General features: G+C 39.8%; 2 protein-coding genes across 2 annotated transcripts in view; one reads left to right on the top strand and one right to left on the bottom strand.

Moving 5' to 3' along the window:
* Window positions 1-4,152, bottom strand: part of LOC110970602 (neuronal PAS domain-containing protein 3) — a 247,038-nt gene extending 242,886 nt beyond the window's left edge. The window contains exon 1 of the mRNA XM_051947568.1: window positions 3,884-4,152. Coding sequence (XP_051803528.1) covers window positions 3,884-4,040 — 157 coding nt within the window. The 5' untranslated portion in view covers window positions 4,041-4,152. The remainder of the gene's footprint in view (window positions 1-3,883) is intronic.
* Window positions 1-15,856, top strand: part of LOC110959949 (neuronal PAS domain-containing protein 3) — a 394,699-nt gene that overhangs the window by 337,101 nt on the left and 41,742 nt on the right. The gene's annotated exons all lie outside the window — the stretch shown is intronic.

Genomic DNA, 15,856 nt, shown 5'->3' on the forward strand with positions numbered 1-15,856 from the left:
TATACAACACACACTGCTGCGTTACTGCAAATATACAACACACACTGCTGCAAATATACAACACACACTGCTGCGTTACTGCAAATATACGACACACACTGCTGCGTTACTGCAAACATACGACACACACTGCTGCGTTACTGCAAATATACAACACACACTGCTGCACTACTGCAAATATATGACACACACTGCTGCGTTACTGCAAATATACGACACACACTGCTGCGTTACTGCAAATATACAACACACACTGCTGCGTTACTGCAAATATACAACACACACTGCTGCACTACTGCAAATATACGACACACACTGCTGCACTACTGCAAATATACAACACACACTGCTGCGTTACTGCAAATATACAACACACACTGCTGCGTTACTGCAAATATACGACACACACTGCTGCGTTACTGCAAATATACAACACACACTGCTGCACTACTGCAAATATACAACACACACTGCTGCACTACTGCAAATATACGACACACACTGCTGCGTTACGGCAAATATACGACACACACTGCCGTGTTACTGCAAATATACGACACACACTGCCGTGTTACTGCAAATATACAACACACACTGCTGCGTTACTGCAAATATACAACACACACTGCTGCACTACTGCAAATATACGACACACACTGCTGCATTACTGCAAATATACGACACACACTGCTGCGTTACTGCAAATATACAACACACACTGCCGTGTTACTGCAAATATACGACACACTGCCGTGTTACTGCAAATATACAACACACACTGCTGCACTACTGCAAATATACAACACACACTGCTGCGTTACTGCAAATATACAACACACACTGCTGCACTACTGCAAATATACGACACACACTGCTGCATTACTGCAAATATACGACACACACTGCTGCGTTACTGCAAATATACAACACACACTGCCGTGTTACTGCAAATATACGACACACTGCCGTGTTACTGCAAATATACAACACACACTGCTGCACTACTGCAAATATACAACACACACTGCTGCGTTACTGCAAATATACAACACACACTGCTGCATTACTGCAAATATACGACACACTGCTGCACTACTGCAAATATACGACACACACTGCCGTGTTACTGCAAATATACGACACACTGCCGTGTTACTGCAAATATACAACACACACTGCTGCGTTACTGCAAATATACAACACACACTGCTGCACTACTGCAAATATACGACACACACTGCTGCATTACTGCAAATATACGACACACACTGCTGCGTTACTGCAAATATACAACACACACTGCCGTGTTACTGCAAATATACGACACACTGCCGTGTTACTGCAAATATACGACACACACTGCTGCACTACTGCAAGTATACAACACACACTGCTGCGTTACTGCAAATATACAACACACACTGCTGCAAATATACAACACACACTGCTGTGTTACTGCAAATATACGACACACTGCTGCGTTACTGCAAATATACGACACACTGCTGCACTACTGCAAATATACGACACACACTGCTGCATTACTGCAAATATACGACACACACTGCTGCGTTACTGCAAACATACGACACACACTGCTGCGTTACTGCAAATATACAACACACACTGCTGCACTACTGCAAATATACGACACACACTGCTGCGTTACTGCAAATATACGACACACACTGCTGCACTACTGCAAATATACGACACACACTGCCGTGTTACTGCAAATATACGACACAAATATACATAAACACACTCCACTACCGGCACACAGACCCACTAATGTTGCGTATACGTTTCTGTTGTGTTCATTAAAATGCATCACTTCTTCAAAGCACTGACGACAATGATGCCATCTGCTGTTGTGTTGCAACGGCACGTGCACACAAACACACACACACAGTATAGACATCCATAGAAAATACCGACACATACACACACACACTCACTGACGCATAAACATGACTTTTACTGAACTACAGTTTTGCTCTTGTGCACATCACAGCTCTGCAGGTAAATATCTGACTGTGGCTGTTAGACACACACACACACACACACACACACACACACACACACACACACACACACACACACACACACACACACACACACACACACACACACACACACACACTCACACACACACACACCAGGAGAAATTTCAGGCAATTTGCTTTCATCTTTGGGTCATTCCTACAAGCCCAAACGTCCCTTTTAAAAGCAAACGCTCCTCTTCTCCTCTAAGTGCGTCGCACAAAGGGCCCATTTCAAAGGCAAATTCCACTTAGATTCACAAGTGCTGTGTATACTCTGGTACTCCAGGCAGAAATTCATCAAAGCTTAATGTTCCCTTCACAGAAAATCACTTAGCGCACAAGCTAGTCGCCCGTGTGTGTCTGTGTGTGTGTGTTTCTGCAGCGTTTCCATGTTGTCTGATAGCAGCTTGAAGGGCCAGAGAGAGAACCAATATGACTGGAGAACCTTCAGAACCCAGAGTGGAGGTACAGAACCTGAAGAAGCACTGAGAGAAGAAAATCTAACAGAAGCCCTAAGAGAAACTATGGAAGAAGCTCTAACAGAAGCTCTAAAAGAAGCTCTAAATGAAGAAGCTCTAAGAGAAGAAGCTCAAAGAGAAGAAGCTCAAAGAGAAGAAGCTCTAACAGAAGAAGCTCTAACAGAAGCTGAATGAGGGGCTGAAGATGCTGCTCTGCTTCAGTTTTCAGCAGTAAATCCAGGAGCAGAGGCTGATCTGGGTCACAACACTTTGGACTCCATTTTTAAAAACCTAAAAAGGCAGATTTTTTCTCTTGTGCATCGATACAACAAGAAAAATGTGTTTCTCGGGCTTCATATGAACAAGAGATCATTTATTTATCTTGTGAGACCAAACCTCTGCTCCCAAACACATCAACTATTTCCTAATTTTATAATTATTGTTAAAATACAAAAATGAGCATCAACGGTTTAACAGACAAAAAGAAAAGTGACGGTTTAAAGAATAATCTGTATCAGAGCACTGACTTTGTGAAAAGATAAACAATTCTATAAAGGTTTAAGACACCAGAGTGTGTAAGATGATATGAATATCTAACACTTTTATGGCAGTTTTTTTCTGACAGACGCTTTTGTCTTTAAGGTCCTGAATGTCAGTTTTTATATATTTTACATAAAGAGACGGCAGAGAATAGTCCAAAAATCTAAGAATACGAACAAGACATTTTACAAATAACATCCAGGGTTCTTTACAGAGATAAAGAAGAATAAACGAGCAGCCAAGAAAAGCAAAAAATGCGAAAAGGATGAATAACCAGAAGCAGCAGCAAATGTTCCTTACAGGATTTATGAAGAATAAACTCAATGATCTGTTTATCGGTGCATAAATATGTCACTGAAAGTGGAAAATAAAACAAATGTATTGAATTTTCCTGTCAGTTTCTTAATGCATATATTTATGTCTTTAAGGTCCTGCGTTTGACTTTTTAAAAGTGAAACAAAAAGACAAGAAACAACCTGACAACCACCCAAAACAAATAATAAGAAGAAGTTGTGTGATGGCTCACACCTCCTAACATCAACGGTTCATCAAAGAACCCATAAAGAACAAACAATCTACTGGTTTATGAATATAGAGCATTTAAAGGCAGATATTTGTGTCTTTGAGGGCCTGACTGAGTTTTTCTGTCAATTCATCTACCCATAAATCCATCCAGCTCTTTGGATGTTAAAAAATGACCAAAGCCACAAACAGGAAGAAGAACAGGTTGATTGTCTGTTCCTTCTGTCTAGCATTAAGGTTCTTTAAAGAGCTAACGAGGAACAAACCTCCTAAAAGGTTCTCTGTGGAGGTAAACCAGTGACTGTATTTGGTTCCTACCTTTGACGGAGGTGTTGGGCGGCGGTCCCTCCATGCGAAGGTTCCACGGCGGGTCTCCCTGGTTGGCGAAGTCCCTCATCTTCAGGTAGCTGATGGTGAGACGGATGATGGAGGCTTTGTCCAGCTGGCTGGTGATGGCGCCTGGCAGCGGCAGCATCTTGGCCAGTTCATAAAACTCAAAGTTCTCTTTTCCCCGCCGCGACCTCGCTGCATCCCGAGACTTCTCCTTCCTCAGAGCCTGCAGCCTAAAACACAGAGTAATCTGATTACTGATGAGGTCCACAGCAGACACCAGACACAAATTCACACATCAGCAGAAACTATAGCAGCAATAACTCTGGACGGTTTTACGTTTTTAGTGATGTAGAAAGTAGTTTTAATCAGTTCCATGGCCTCTTAACGTCTCCTGAGTGATTCTGATCGACTACAGCTGCTGACTCTGATCCAGTTTAAATAGAGCCATCAGATCCACTCATTAGACTGACATATCATTTTACTACAGGGGGAAAGTCTGCAGAGCTCAGCAAAGATCTGAAGAACAAAATCAGCACTCAAAAGTTGACAAAGGTAATACAAAAATTGTCAAAATTGTCTGATGAACAGCCTAACCTGACTGAACAGACGTCTACCAATTCACCCAACAGTTGTCCAAAGTGACTAAAAATAGGTCTAAAATGATTAAAAACCTGCCCAAATTGCTGCAAATATTGACCAAATTACCTCAAAAGCTGCCTAAATCGACTCAAAAATAGTCCAAGGTGGCTGGAAAAATGGTCTAAATTTACTGACACTCTGACTGAATTAATTTAAAAATTTGCCCAAATTGATCAAAACTGTCAAAGTTGACTCAAAAATGGTCCAAACTGACTGATGAAGATGTTCACATTCACTCTACAGTTTTCCAAAACGTTTAAAAACTTTCCCAAATTGACACAAAAACTGTTAAAGTTCACTCAGAATTTGTGCAGAACTATTCCAAAGTGAATGAAAACATCTAGAATGAGTCAAAAACTGCCGGAATGACGCTAAACTTCTCCAGATAGACTCCAGAATCATCCATAGTGACTGGAATTATGTCAGTTAAATTGATGGTACAATGATACCGCCACCTCCATGCTTGATGGCAGACATAGGGTTAGAAGAATGAACCCAGAAGAACTGAACTGAGGTGGAAACGGACAAATGTAACCTTGAATAAATCTATGACAACATAAACATAATTGTTTTAGTGACAAAGATTCAGGTGTTTCCTGATAAATTCAGAGTTCCAGGAGTCATTGGAAAGCTCCAGGTTCAAGCCGGCGTTTAACCCTCCAGCAGACTCTTTGCTGAGTGAAATCTGGTCGTCTTCCTTCCAGGACTTTGTTTCTGCGTCTCTTTCCACTCTATTACTTTATATCAAAGAGCTGCTCTGTTTATTCTCAGCCTTCAGCAGCGGCGGTGACGAGCAGACTTTCCCGCGGCCTCTCATCATCATCGGACGCCGTTATGAATTAACTCGGCAATAAATCAGCTGCTAAAAACCTCTGTGGGCTTCCTGCCGGCCACACACACACACACACACACACACACACACACACACACACACTGTAACACACACACACACACACACACACACACACACACACTGTAACACACACACACACACACACTGTAACACACACACACTGTAACACACACACACACACACACTGTAACACACACACACACACACACACTGTAACACACACGCATTGAGCAGCAGACAGGTGATTAATTCTGGCCGAGTGTTGGAGGATGTAAAGAGGAGGATGATGGAGGGACACTTTAGAGGAGGAGGAGTTGTTTAGGGCTGCACATGAAAAATGGCTGTCATCTGGCCAACACTATCATTTTCATACCGTTTGTCATTTATTTATCAGCCAGAACAAACAGAAAATGGAGGCGAGTCCGCTGCGGTGCTTCTTCAGCTTCTTAAAGCTGCGTTTCACTGATTTCCTCTCAAAGTCTGAAGCTTTTCTGTCGCTTACAGACCTACCGCTGTTCTGACATTTCTACAGACTGTATTTTTATTTGCTTTACATCAATCTAACCCTTCTACCACAGGTTTTAATCATTTGTATTGATTTATATCTTAAATACGACAAGAAACTGATCAAAAGTGAAATAAACCTGAAAAATGAAAATGTTTTTTTTACATATATTTTAAAATACAGAAATTGCAAACACTGTAAAAAATTAGGGTAAAATTCTGCAGTCGCATCGGTTAAATCACGGTAAAACATTTTCTACATCCATGAAATGAACAAAAGGAAATAAAAATTAATTTATTGATACTGTTGATTTTATTGTTAAAAATGGATCCATTCCGTATTTTACAGTAAAACTTAAACATTTTCATTTTTTCTTACCTTTATTATATTTAATTTGGCTTAATTTCATTTTATACTAATTTTTAATGTAATAGCAGCAAAGTGACGTAAGAAAAGCAAGAAAACACAACTCTGAATAAAAGAGGTGAGGTTATAAATAAGAAGAACACAAGAACACTGAGAACACAGAGTTAAGAACATTTACATGAGTGGTGCGTCAGTGTCGAGGTTTTTGACGGTTTTTTGCATTAATGTTGATGTTATTTACACTTTATTCTGTTATTTTTATGTATTGATCCGTGTTTTTGAAGCCTCGGTTCAGTAAAATCCAAATTATTGACACTTTTGTGCATTAATTTTCCGGTTATTCATAATTTGGTGCATAAAGATCCTTTTATATTTTCATACATTAATATCAAAGTTTTTATAGTTTTATATGTTAGTATTTGGGTTTTTGACACCTTTGTGCGCTGAAGTCCAGCTTATTGATGCATTTGTACATTAATATTTAGGTTTCACACACTTGGTATCCAGGTTATTTACATCTTTCTTCAGTTCTTTTTGCTTTGATCGGGTGTTTGGCTGGTTGGCACATTAGTATTGAGGTTGTAGATGTTTTTGTGGATTAATATTGAGGTTATTTACACTCATTCCTGTTATTTTTATGCGCCTGTGCATAAAGATCCATTTATTTGGCATTTTTGTGCATTAATATTAAGATTTTTTGATAATCTTATGTGTTATTATTAAGGCTTATACCTACTTTGTGCACTAATATTCACATTTTTGCCCCTTTATGCATTACAATCCCGCTTATTATTATCTTTTCTTATGTTATTTACATGAATAATTTGCCCTTGGGTTTATTTGCACGTGACAAGTAAAAGTACTATCATCAAAATATACTTAAAGTGCCAAAAGTCAAAGTATTTGTCATGCAGAACGTCTCATTTCTAGTCACATTTGTTATTAAATTAAATGTATTGATGAATTAAGGTATTTATCACATTAATGCTGCATCTGGAGCTCATTTTAAATGAATTAATTAGTGCTGGGCAGCTCCTTCCACATTAAAGCTTCATTTATTCATCCAGTTAGATTTTAGATTATTAATCTGAAGCTTCAGAAAGCTTTAAAACAAATGAAGACGAGTACAGAGAGTGGAGCGGTCCGTCCTGAATACTGAATGTAACGTTTAACAGCAGGATGTTCAGGAATCTGTTCATGAAAACAGCCGAAATTCTCAACATGTTTTACCATTTTCTGACCAAACAGGATCGACTGATCGATTCATCCAGTAAATAAACTCCACTCAGGGTTATTGCTTTTTATTCCTTAGAAGACTATTTGTGCAGTCTAGATTAGATTTAAAATATTCCAAACAGCAGACGTGTTGGTTTAATAATCTGATGACAGAATACTGATTCCAGAGGATCTCCGTGTCTGTTGGACCTCCAGCTGTAGTTATTATTCATAAGAATGCGTATTTGGACGGTGTTCTCGGTGTTTTCTGCCGGTCCTGCTGTCTGCGAGGCTGCCGGCAGAGCAGACCGGCAGACGGAATTTATTTGTTCCGCAAACTTGGAGAGCATTACGCTGACGGACGACAAATACGTCTTCATGTCTGTCTGCGGCCGGCGGGCGTGTTTGACCTTGACTCAAACAGACGGATTCATCATGTAGCGCCTCGGCAGGTAAACGCCGTGCACGTGTGAGCGCGAGCGTTGCTGCGAATAAACACGGAATGAAAGCGTGTCGTAAAGTTCAGCCGGGTGACTTGATGGTGTTTTAAAGAGCTTGTCGGTGTGTGTGTGTCGTAAAGTTCAGCGAGGTGGGTCGATGGCTTTTTAAAGAGCTTTCAGCCACAGGAGGAGGTGTGTGTGTTACTGTGTGTGTGTGTGTGTGTTAAAGAGCAGGGTGCATGCTGGGAAGGTGGCAGGTTTAACTTCCAGGTCAATCGGAGGTGGAAGACGCCATCAGTCATGAGACAGACGAAGATTCACTGAGAGTCTGAGGTCAGAATCAGCTGCTGCTTTAAGGTTTCTGAATCAGATCTCAGACCAGATAAAATATGGTCGAAACCACAACAGAATCTTTAATAAAAGTCTACAGAAAATGTTTCCTGATTGGACAAATAAAAAGTCTCTGATGCACGACATCTTCATCTGCTGTCATCATTGGAGGAGATTCATTTATGATATCTACACCATCGCTCTAAAGTTTAGCTTCATCCATTAAACTCCCACTTTTCTCCATGTGCTAACATAACTGCACAAGGGTTTTCTACTCATCAATGAGCCTTTCAACACCATTAGCGAACACAATGTAGCATTAGAACACAGGAAATGTTCCTCTGTACCCCTATGGAGATATTCCATTAAAAATCAGATGTTTACGACAGAATCTTTTTTTTTTCAAGAAAATGTTGCCTGATTTTAAGAATAAAATCCACCTGATGCCCGCCGTCTTCATCTATTATTGTATGAGGAGCTTCATTTATTATTTATATTCAGGAGACTTTTTTAGTCATCTACATGTACAGCTCTTCTTAGGAAGTCAACTTTATTTCTCCAGATTAGCTGTTAGCCATTAGCCTCCTGCCGCTAGCAGAACATGACAACATGCAGCAGTAACGCTGGTTTGGCACCAAAACATTTCTGTCAATCTGAGAACCAACAGAATTCCAACAGCTTCACGGTTTTCAGTCTTCTCTCACCTAAACTCAGAGATTTCATTCAACCAACAGAGAAAAACCACAAATATCTTCAGGAGAACCACAGAAATAAAAACCCACAGCAGGTCAGTTAGGAAGCCCTGATGGAGGCAGGATCTGTACAACAGGAACCTTTGAGAACAACAGGAACCTTTGAGAACCACAGCAACCTTTGAGAACCACAGGAACCTTTGAGAACCACAGGAACCTCTGAGAACTACAGGAACCTCTGAGAACCACAGGAACCTCTGAGAACCACAGGAACCTTTGAGAACAACAGGAACCTTTGAGAACAACAGGAACATTTGAGAACCACAGGAACATTTGAGAACCACAGGAACCTCTGAGAACCACAGGAACCTTTGAGAACCACAGGAACCTCTGAGAACAACAGGAACCTCTGAGAACCACAGGAAGCTTTGAGAACCACAGGAACCTCTGAGAACCACAGGAACCTCTGAGAACCACAGGAACCTCTGAGAACAACAGGAACCTCTGAGAACCACAGGAACCTTTGAGAACAACAGGAACCTTTGAGAACCACAGGAACCTCTGAGAACCACAGGAACCTTTGAGAACCACAGGAACCTTTGAGAACCACAGGAACCTTTGAGAACCACAGGAACCTCTGAGAACAACAGGAACCTCTGAGAACCACAGGAAGCTTTGAGAACCACAGGAACCTCTGAGAACCACAGGAACCTCTGAGAACCACAGGAACCTCTGAGAACAACAGGAACCTCTGAGAACCACAGGAACCTTTGAGAACAACAGGAACCTTTGAGAACCACAGGAACCTCTGAGAACCACAGGAACCTCTGAGAACCACAGGAACCTTTGAGAACAACAGGAACCTTTGAGAACCACAGGAACCTCTGAGAACCACAGGAACCTTTGAGAACCACAGGAACCTCTGAGAACCACAGGAACCTTTGAGAACCACAGGAACCTTTGAGAACCACAGGAACCTCTGAGAACAGCTGGAGAATTTCACAAACACTGACGCATCCTGAAGCTTTAGTTCTTCTTAAATCAGAGCAGCTTCTTCCAGCCAGACATAAACATAAACTCTGAACACCATCATCACCAGCAGCTGGTCAGACGTCCTACATGATGCTGAGATGAAACCACGGCTTCCATCAATCCATTTTTTTTCCAACCAGAACCTCTGAGAAGCTCGGTCATCCTGAAAGGTTCCATCGTCCTGCAGCTCCTCAGAGACTAAATGCTGCTGATTTACGTTGAACAGAAATCAATTTCTGCTGCTCCGTGTCTGAGAATAAAGCGGTGAGTCTACCGTTGTTTCCAGATATCTGTTTACATAATCAGCCGAGGCGTCCACTGAGGCCGGCTGAGAGCAGGAATATTTCAGATTCTAAAGTAAAATCCTGCAGCAGCGTCTCCGATGAGATAAAGAGAAACAGCAGCAATATGCAGACGGAGATGAAGGCGGCAGATAAGAGGCGGCCGACGGGGAAATCTGAAGCTTTCAGGTCCTGACCACCGATAAACATCACACGCATGTAGACACACAACACGCAGCCTGATGCTAATCTACTGGACACACACAGACACAACACTCTAATGCCCAGAACATGGAACACACATGATGTAAAGACACAACACGCTAAGGTCCAGAACACAGAACACACATGATGTAAAGACACAACACGCTAAGGTCCAGAACACGGAACACACATGATGTAAAGACACAACATGCTAAGGTCCAGAACATGGAATACACATGACATACAGACCCAACATGCTAAGGTCCAGAACATGGAACACACATGATGTAAAGACACAACACGCTAAGGTCCAGAACACGGAACACACATGATGTAAAGACACAACATGCTAAGGTCCAGAACATGGAATACACATGACATACAGACCCAACATGCTAAGGTCCAGAACATGGAACACACATGATGTAAAGACACAACATGCTAAGGTCCAGAACATGGAACACACATGACATACAGACCCAACACGCTAAGGTCCAGAACACAGAACACACATGATGTAAAGACACAACACGCTAAGGTCCAGAACATGGAACACACATGATGTAAAGACACAACATGCTAAGGTCCAGAACATGGAACACACATGATCTAAAGACACAACATGCTAAGGTCCAGAACACGGAACACACATGATGTAAAGACACAACATGCTAAGGTCCAGAACATGGAATACACATGACATACAGACCCAACATGCTAAGGTCCAGAACATGGAACACACATGATGTAAAGACACAACACGCTAAGGTCCAGAACACGGAACACACATGATGTAAAGACACAACATGCTAAGGTCCAGAACATGGAATACACATGACATACAGACCCAACATGCTAAGGTCCAGAACATGGAACACACATGATGTAAAGACACAACACGCTAAGGTCCAGAACATGGAACACACATGATGTAAAGACACAACATGCTAAGGTCCAGAACATGGAACACACATGATCTAAAGACACAACATGCTAAGGTCCAGAACACGGAACACACATGATGTAAAGACACAACATGCTAAGGTCCAGAACATGGAATACACATGACATACAGACCCAACATGCTAAGGTCCAGAACATGGAACACACATGATGTAAAGACACAACACGCTAAGGTCCAGAACACGGAACACACATGATGTAAAGACACAACATGCTAAGGTCCAGAACATGGAATACACATGACATACAGACCCAACATGCTAAGGTCCAGAACATGGAACACACATGATGTAAAGACACAACATGCTAAGGTCCAGAACATGGAACACACATGACATACAGACCCAACACGCTAAGGTCCAGAACACAGAACACACATGATGTAAAGACACAACACGCTAAGGTCCAGAACATGGAACACACATGATGTAAAGACACAACATGCTAAGGTCCAGAACATGGAACACACATGATCTAAAGACACAACATGCTAAGGTCCAGAACATGGAACACACATGATGTACAGACCCAACACGCTAAGGTCCAGAACATGGAACACACATGATGTAAAGACACAACACGCTAAGGTCCCGAACACGGAACACACATGACATACAGACCCAACACGCTAAGGTCCAGAACACGGAACACACAATGTAAAGACACAACACGCTAAGGTCCAGAACACGGAACACACATGATGTAAAGACACAACACGCTAAGGTCCAGAACACGGAACACACATGATGTAAAGACACAACACGCTAAGGTCCAGAACATGGAACACACATGACATACAGACCCAACACGCTAAGGTCCAGAACACGGAACACACATGATGTAAAGACACAACATGCTAAGGTCCAGAACATGGAACACACATGATCTAAAGACACAACATGCTAAGGTCCAGAACACGGAACACACATGACATACAGACCCAACACGCTAAGGTCCAGAACACAGAACACACATGATGTACAGACCCAACACGTTTAGGTTCATAACACAATCTCATATTTAAATAAATTAAACACTGTGAAGAGACTCGAAGAATTCAGTAGAAAGACAGAGAGTATTAAATTACACGGTAAAGAACCACCAAACTGTCCATGTTTTACAAACTGTGAAGGAATCAGTGTGAAGATCAGTCAGTGAAACCTGGAGGGAAGACGTCTCTATGGAGAGGACATGGAGAGAGGGATGGATGGAGAATAAAAACAGAAGAAAAAGGAGAAGACCAGGAAGAAGAAGCAGAAGAGAAAAGAAGAAGAGGAGGAAGAAGATAAAGGAAAAGAAGAAGAAAGAAAATAAAAAAGAAGAAAAATATTAGAAGAAAAAGAGGAGAAGACGGAGAAGGAGAGGAACAGAGCTCCTTCTCTTCTTTCATCTCAGCGTTCCTCCGTCCTCTGTTCTGTTCTCTTGTTCCTCTCGTCTTTCAATTCAGCCAATCAGGTGACCCGAAGCCCAGGTTCCACCCCGTCAAACACACACACACACACACACACACACACAGACAAAAGGCCCTTCAGGAGGAGGGTAATTGCTTCCATGGCGATGGGAAAGGAAGGCAGAGAACAAGTGTCACTTTGGATTAAGCCCCGCCTGCTGACATCGCCATGGCGATGACACCACCGCTCACTGTGTGTGTGTGTGTGTGTGTGTGTGTGTGTGTGTGTGTGTGTGTGTGTGTGTGTGTGTGTGTGTGTGTGTGTGTGTGTGTGTGTGTGAGAGAGATCACTGATCAGAGGACTGATGCCAAAACCAATCTACCGACTGAGAGAACAGAGGAGGAGAGAAGCTGGAGATAAAGTACAGGAAGTACAGGAACAGGAAGAGAAAATAAAAGAAAATAAAAGAGAATAAAAGAAAAGAAAAGAAAAGAAAAGAAAAGAAAGAAAGGAAAATAAAATAAAACAGAATAAAAGAGAATAAAAGTGAATAAAAGTGAATAAAATAGATAAATTATGGTGAAAACTAAGAAACAACATTCAGAGAACAGACAGGTAGAAGGAAGTGAAACAGCCTCACACTGATCATAACAATGAGATGAAAGAAATCCAAGAATGACAGATTAAAAGCTGCTGAGATGTTTAGTTGTGTGTTTGTTGTGTGTTTGTTGTGTTTGTTGTGTGTTTGTTGTGTTTGTTGTTGTGCTTGTTGTATGTTTGTTTTGTGTTTGTTGTATGTTTGTTTTGTGTGTGTTGTGTATTTGTTGTTGTTTGTTGTTGTGTTTGTTGTTGTTTGTTGTTGTGTTTGTTGTGTTTGTTGTTGTGTGTTTGTTTTTGTTGTTGTGTTTGTTGTGTTTGTTGTTTTGTGTTTGTTGTTGTGTTTGTTGTGTTTGTTGTTGTGTGTTTGTTGTGTTTGTTGTTGTGTGTTTGTTGTGTTTGTTGTTATGTTTGTTGTGTTTGTACTGATCTGTTCTTTGATTGAGTCTGAATCAGTGACTGTTTGTCTGATTTATTTTAACAGTAAATACATTGACCTGTTAAAACTTTTAAACCACAGACAGAGTTTATGTTCAGGTTTAAAAGAAGAAGGAGGAGGAGCCTAAATTCCTAAATGACGTCATTAATCAGCCAGAAACTGTAAATCCAGAAACTATCCATGAATGTTTAACTTTTTCTTTTTTTTGAAGCTGGTTTTATTGGACGTTCAGATTTTTGCTCTAGAAAGTTTTTAATGAAAGTTCAGGCTTTTTTTTTACAGATATAATACAATATTTGCATATTTAAATTAAAAAATTCACAAATTGTGTCATAAAAATGTAAGCAATAAACTGGGAAACTTAATGGCAACATTTGTTGATTTAAACTTTCACCTTTAAATGGCAGTTTTCAATAAATATGTGTTTAAATTTACAAAATAAAGGACAGGTTGAGCCATTTGTTCATATATCATTCATAGCCACATTTATGTAGCCTTTTTATTCCTAATACATGTGCTGCGACTAAGTTTAACTTTCTGATGGTTCTTGAACTGATCATGTGATTAAAATGAACTACATTAAAGTTTGATGCAGCGTGGCTTAAAAACTAGACGTACAAATAAAAAAATCAAGAAATACGAGACGCTTAATGATGACAGAGACAAACTGCCAACGAGACTCTAAATGAGCAGAAATAGATTCAAACTGACCGACAGACGCAGAATGAACCAGAACAGAAAGAAAACCAGCAGAAGGACTCAAAGTGATGGACTAAAACTGGAGTTAAACTTTTAATAACAGCAGTTTGTGAATCACAGATCTGAGGTTTTTAAGGTGGACTAAACCAAACAAAATGCAGAAATAATCCACAGAAACATAACATATAACTATATAAAGTCACGTGTCATTTATGAGTTCAGAACATCTTCTGTGAATTAAAACCAGAGGATCAGAGGAAGAAGAAAACGACAAATATTGACTTTAACAACAAGTAGAACGAAGACATAAGATATAAAATACACTAAAACTTATAACTGTTAGATTTACACACATCGTCTTTTTAAAAAATAAATACATTAATTACAATTGAATATTTTTATTTAGAATTATACATAATATGTACAATTATTTGATGTTTATATATATATATGATATAAAGTCATAATATATTTATTAGTAGTAGTATTTTTATTATTCTAAACATATTTAGAACATATGAACTATACTATAAATATATTTATAATATTTAAATCAATTATTTTACATATGTTGTCTTTTGAAAAATAACAATATTTACGATTACATTATTTAATTTCTTATTATACAAAATATGTCCAATTATTTTATATAATATATATTATAAACTAAATTAATTGTTTATGGGAGACTATATTGGTATTTTTCTTCTAATTTTCTTTGTTATTTTGCTTTTCGGTCACATTTCTTTGTCTTATCTCGTCTCATTTTATTTTCACAGACAAGCTTCATTACTGAGTTTATCATCGCATATTATTCCTGTTTAACGTGTTTTTTCTTCATTTGTTCCAGATAAAAGTCCCCTCTTCTCCACTATGTTTCCATAACATCCTGCCTGTACAAGCATATATTTAGGTTCATACTTTGTTCATTAAATTATTAACTATATTTACGCTGAATAATTACGCGTCTCTAATTAAATCCCTCTTTAGTCAAACACACACATATATATTTAAATTCCTGCCACCATTTGTTCTCTGAATATTTATGGCGTCTTTTAGCTTCCAGACATCCGTTGGTTTCATTTCACGTGGTGGTTATCTGCTCCGGAGGAAACTTTCATTCATTAATGCGCAACAATTAAGGCCAGCTCATGTGACGAATATGATAATGAACATTATGGGGTAATAATGTGATTTTTATGGATATGAGCTGAGAGTATTAATTACTAAAGATGAATAGGAACACGGATTAATAACGCGACGGGACGTGTACGGATGCAGGCGGCAAATTACTGCAGCATTAATAAAAACA

The sequence above is a fragment of the Acanthochromis polyacanthus genome, chromosome 1 (assembly GCF_021347895.1).
Source record: "Acanthochromis polyacanthus isolate Apoly-LR-REF ecotype Palm Island chromosome 1, KAUST_Apoly_ChrSc, whole genome shotgun sequence".
NCBI lineage: Eukaryota > Metazoa > Chordata > Actinopteri > Pomacentridae > Acanthochromis > Acanthochromis polyacanthus.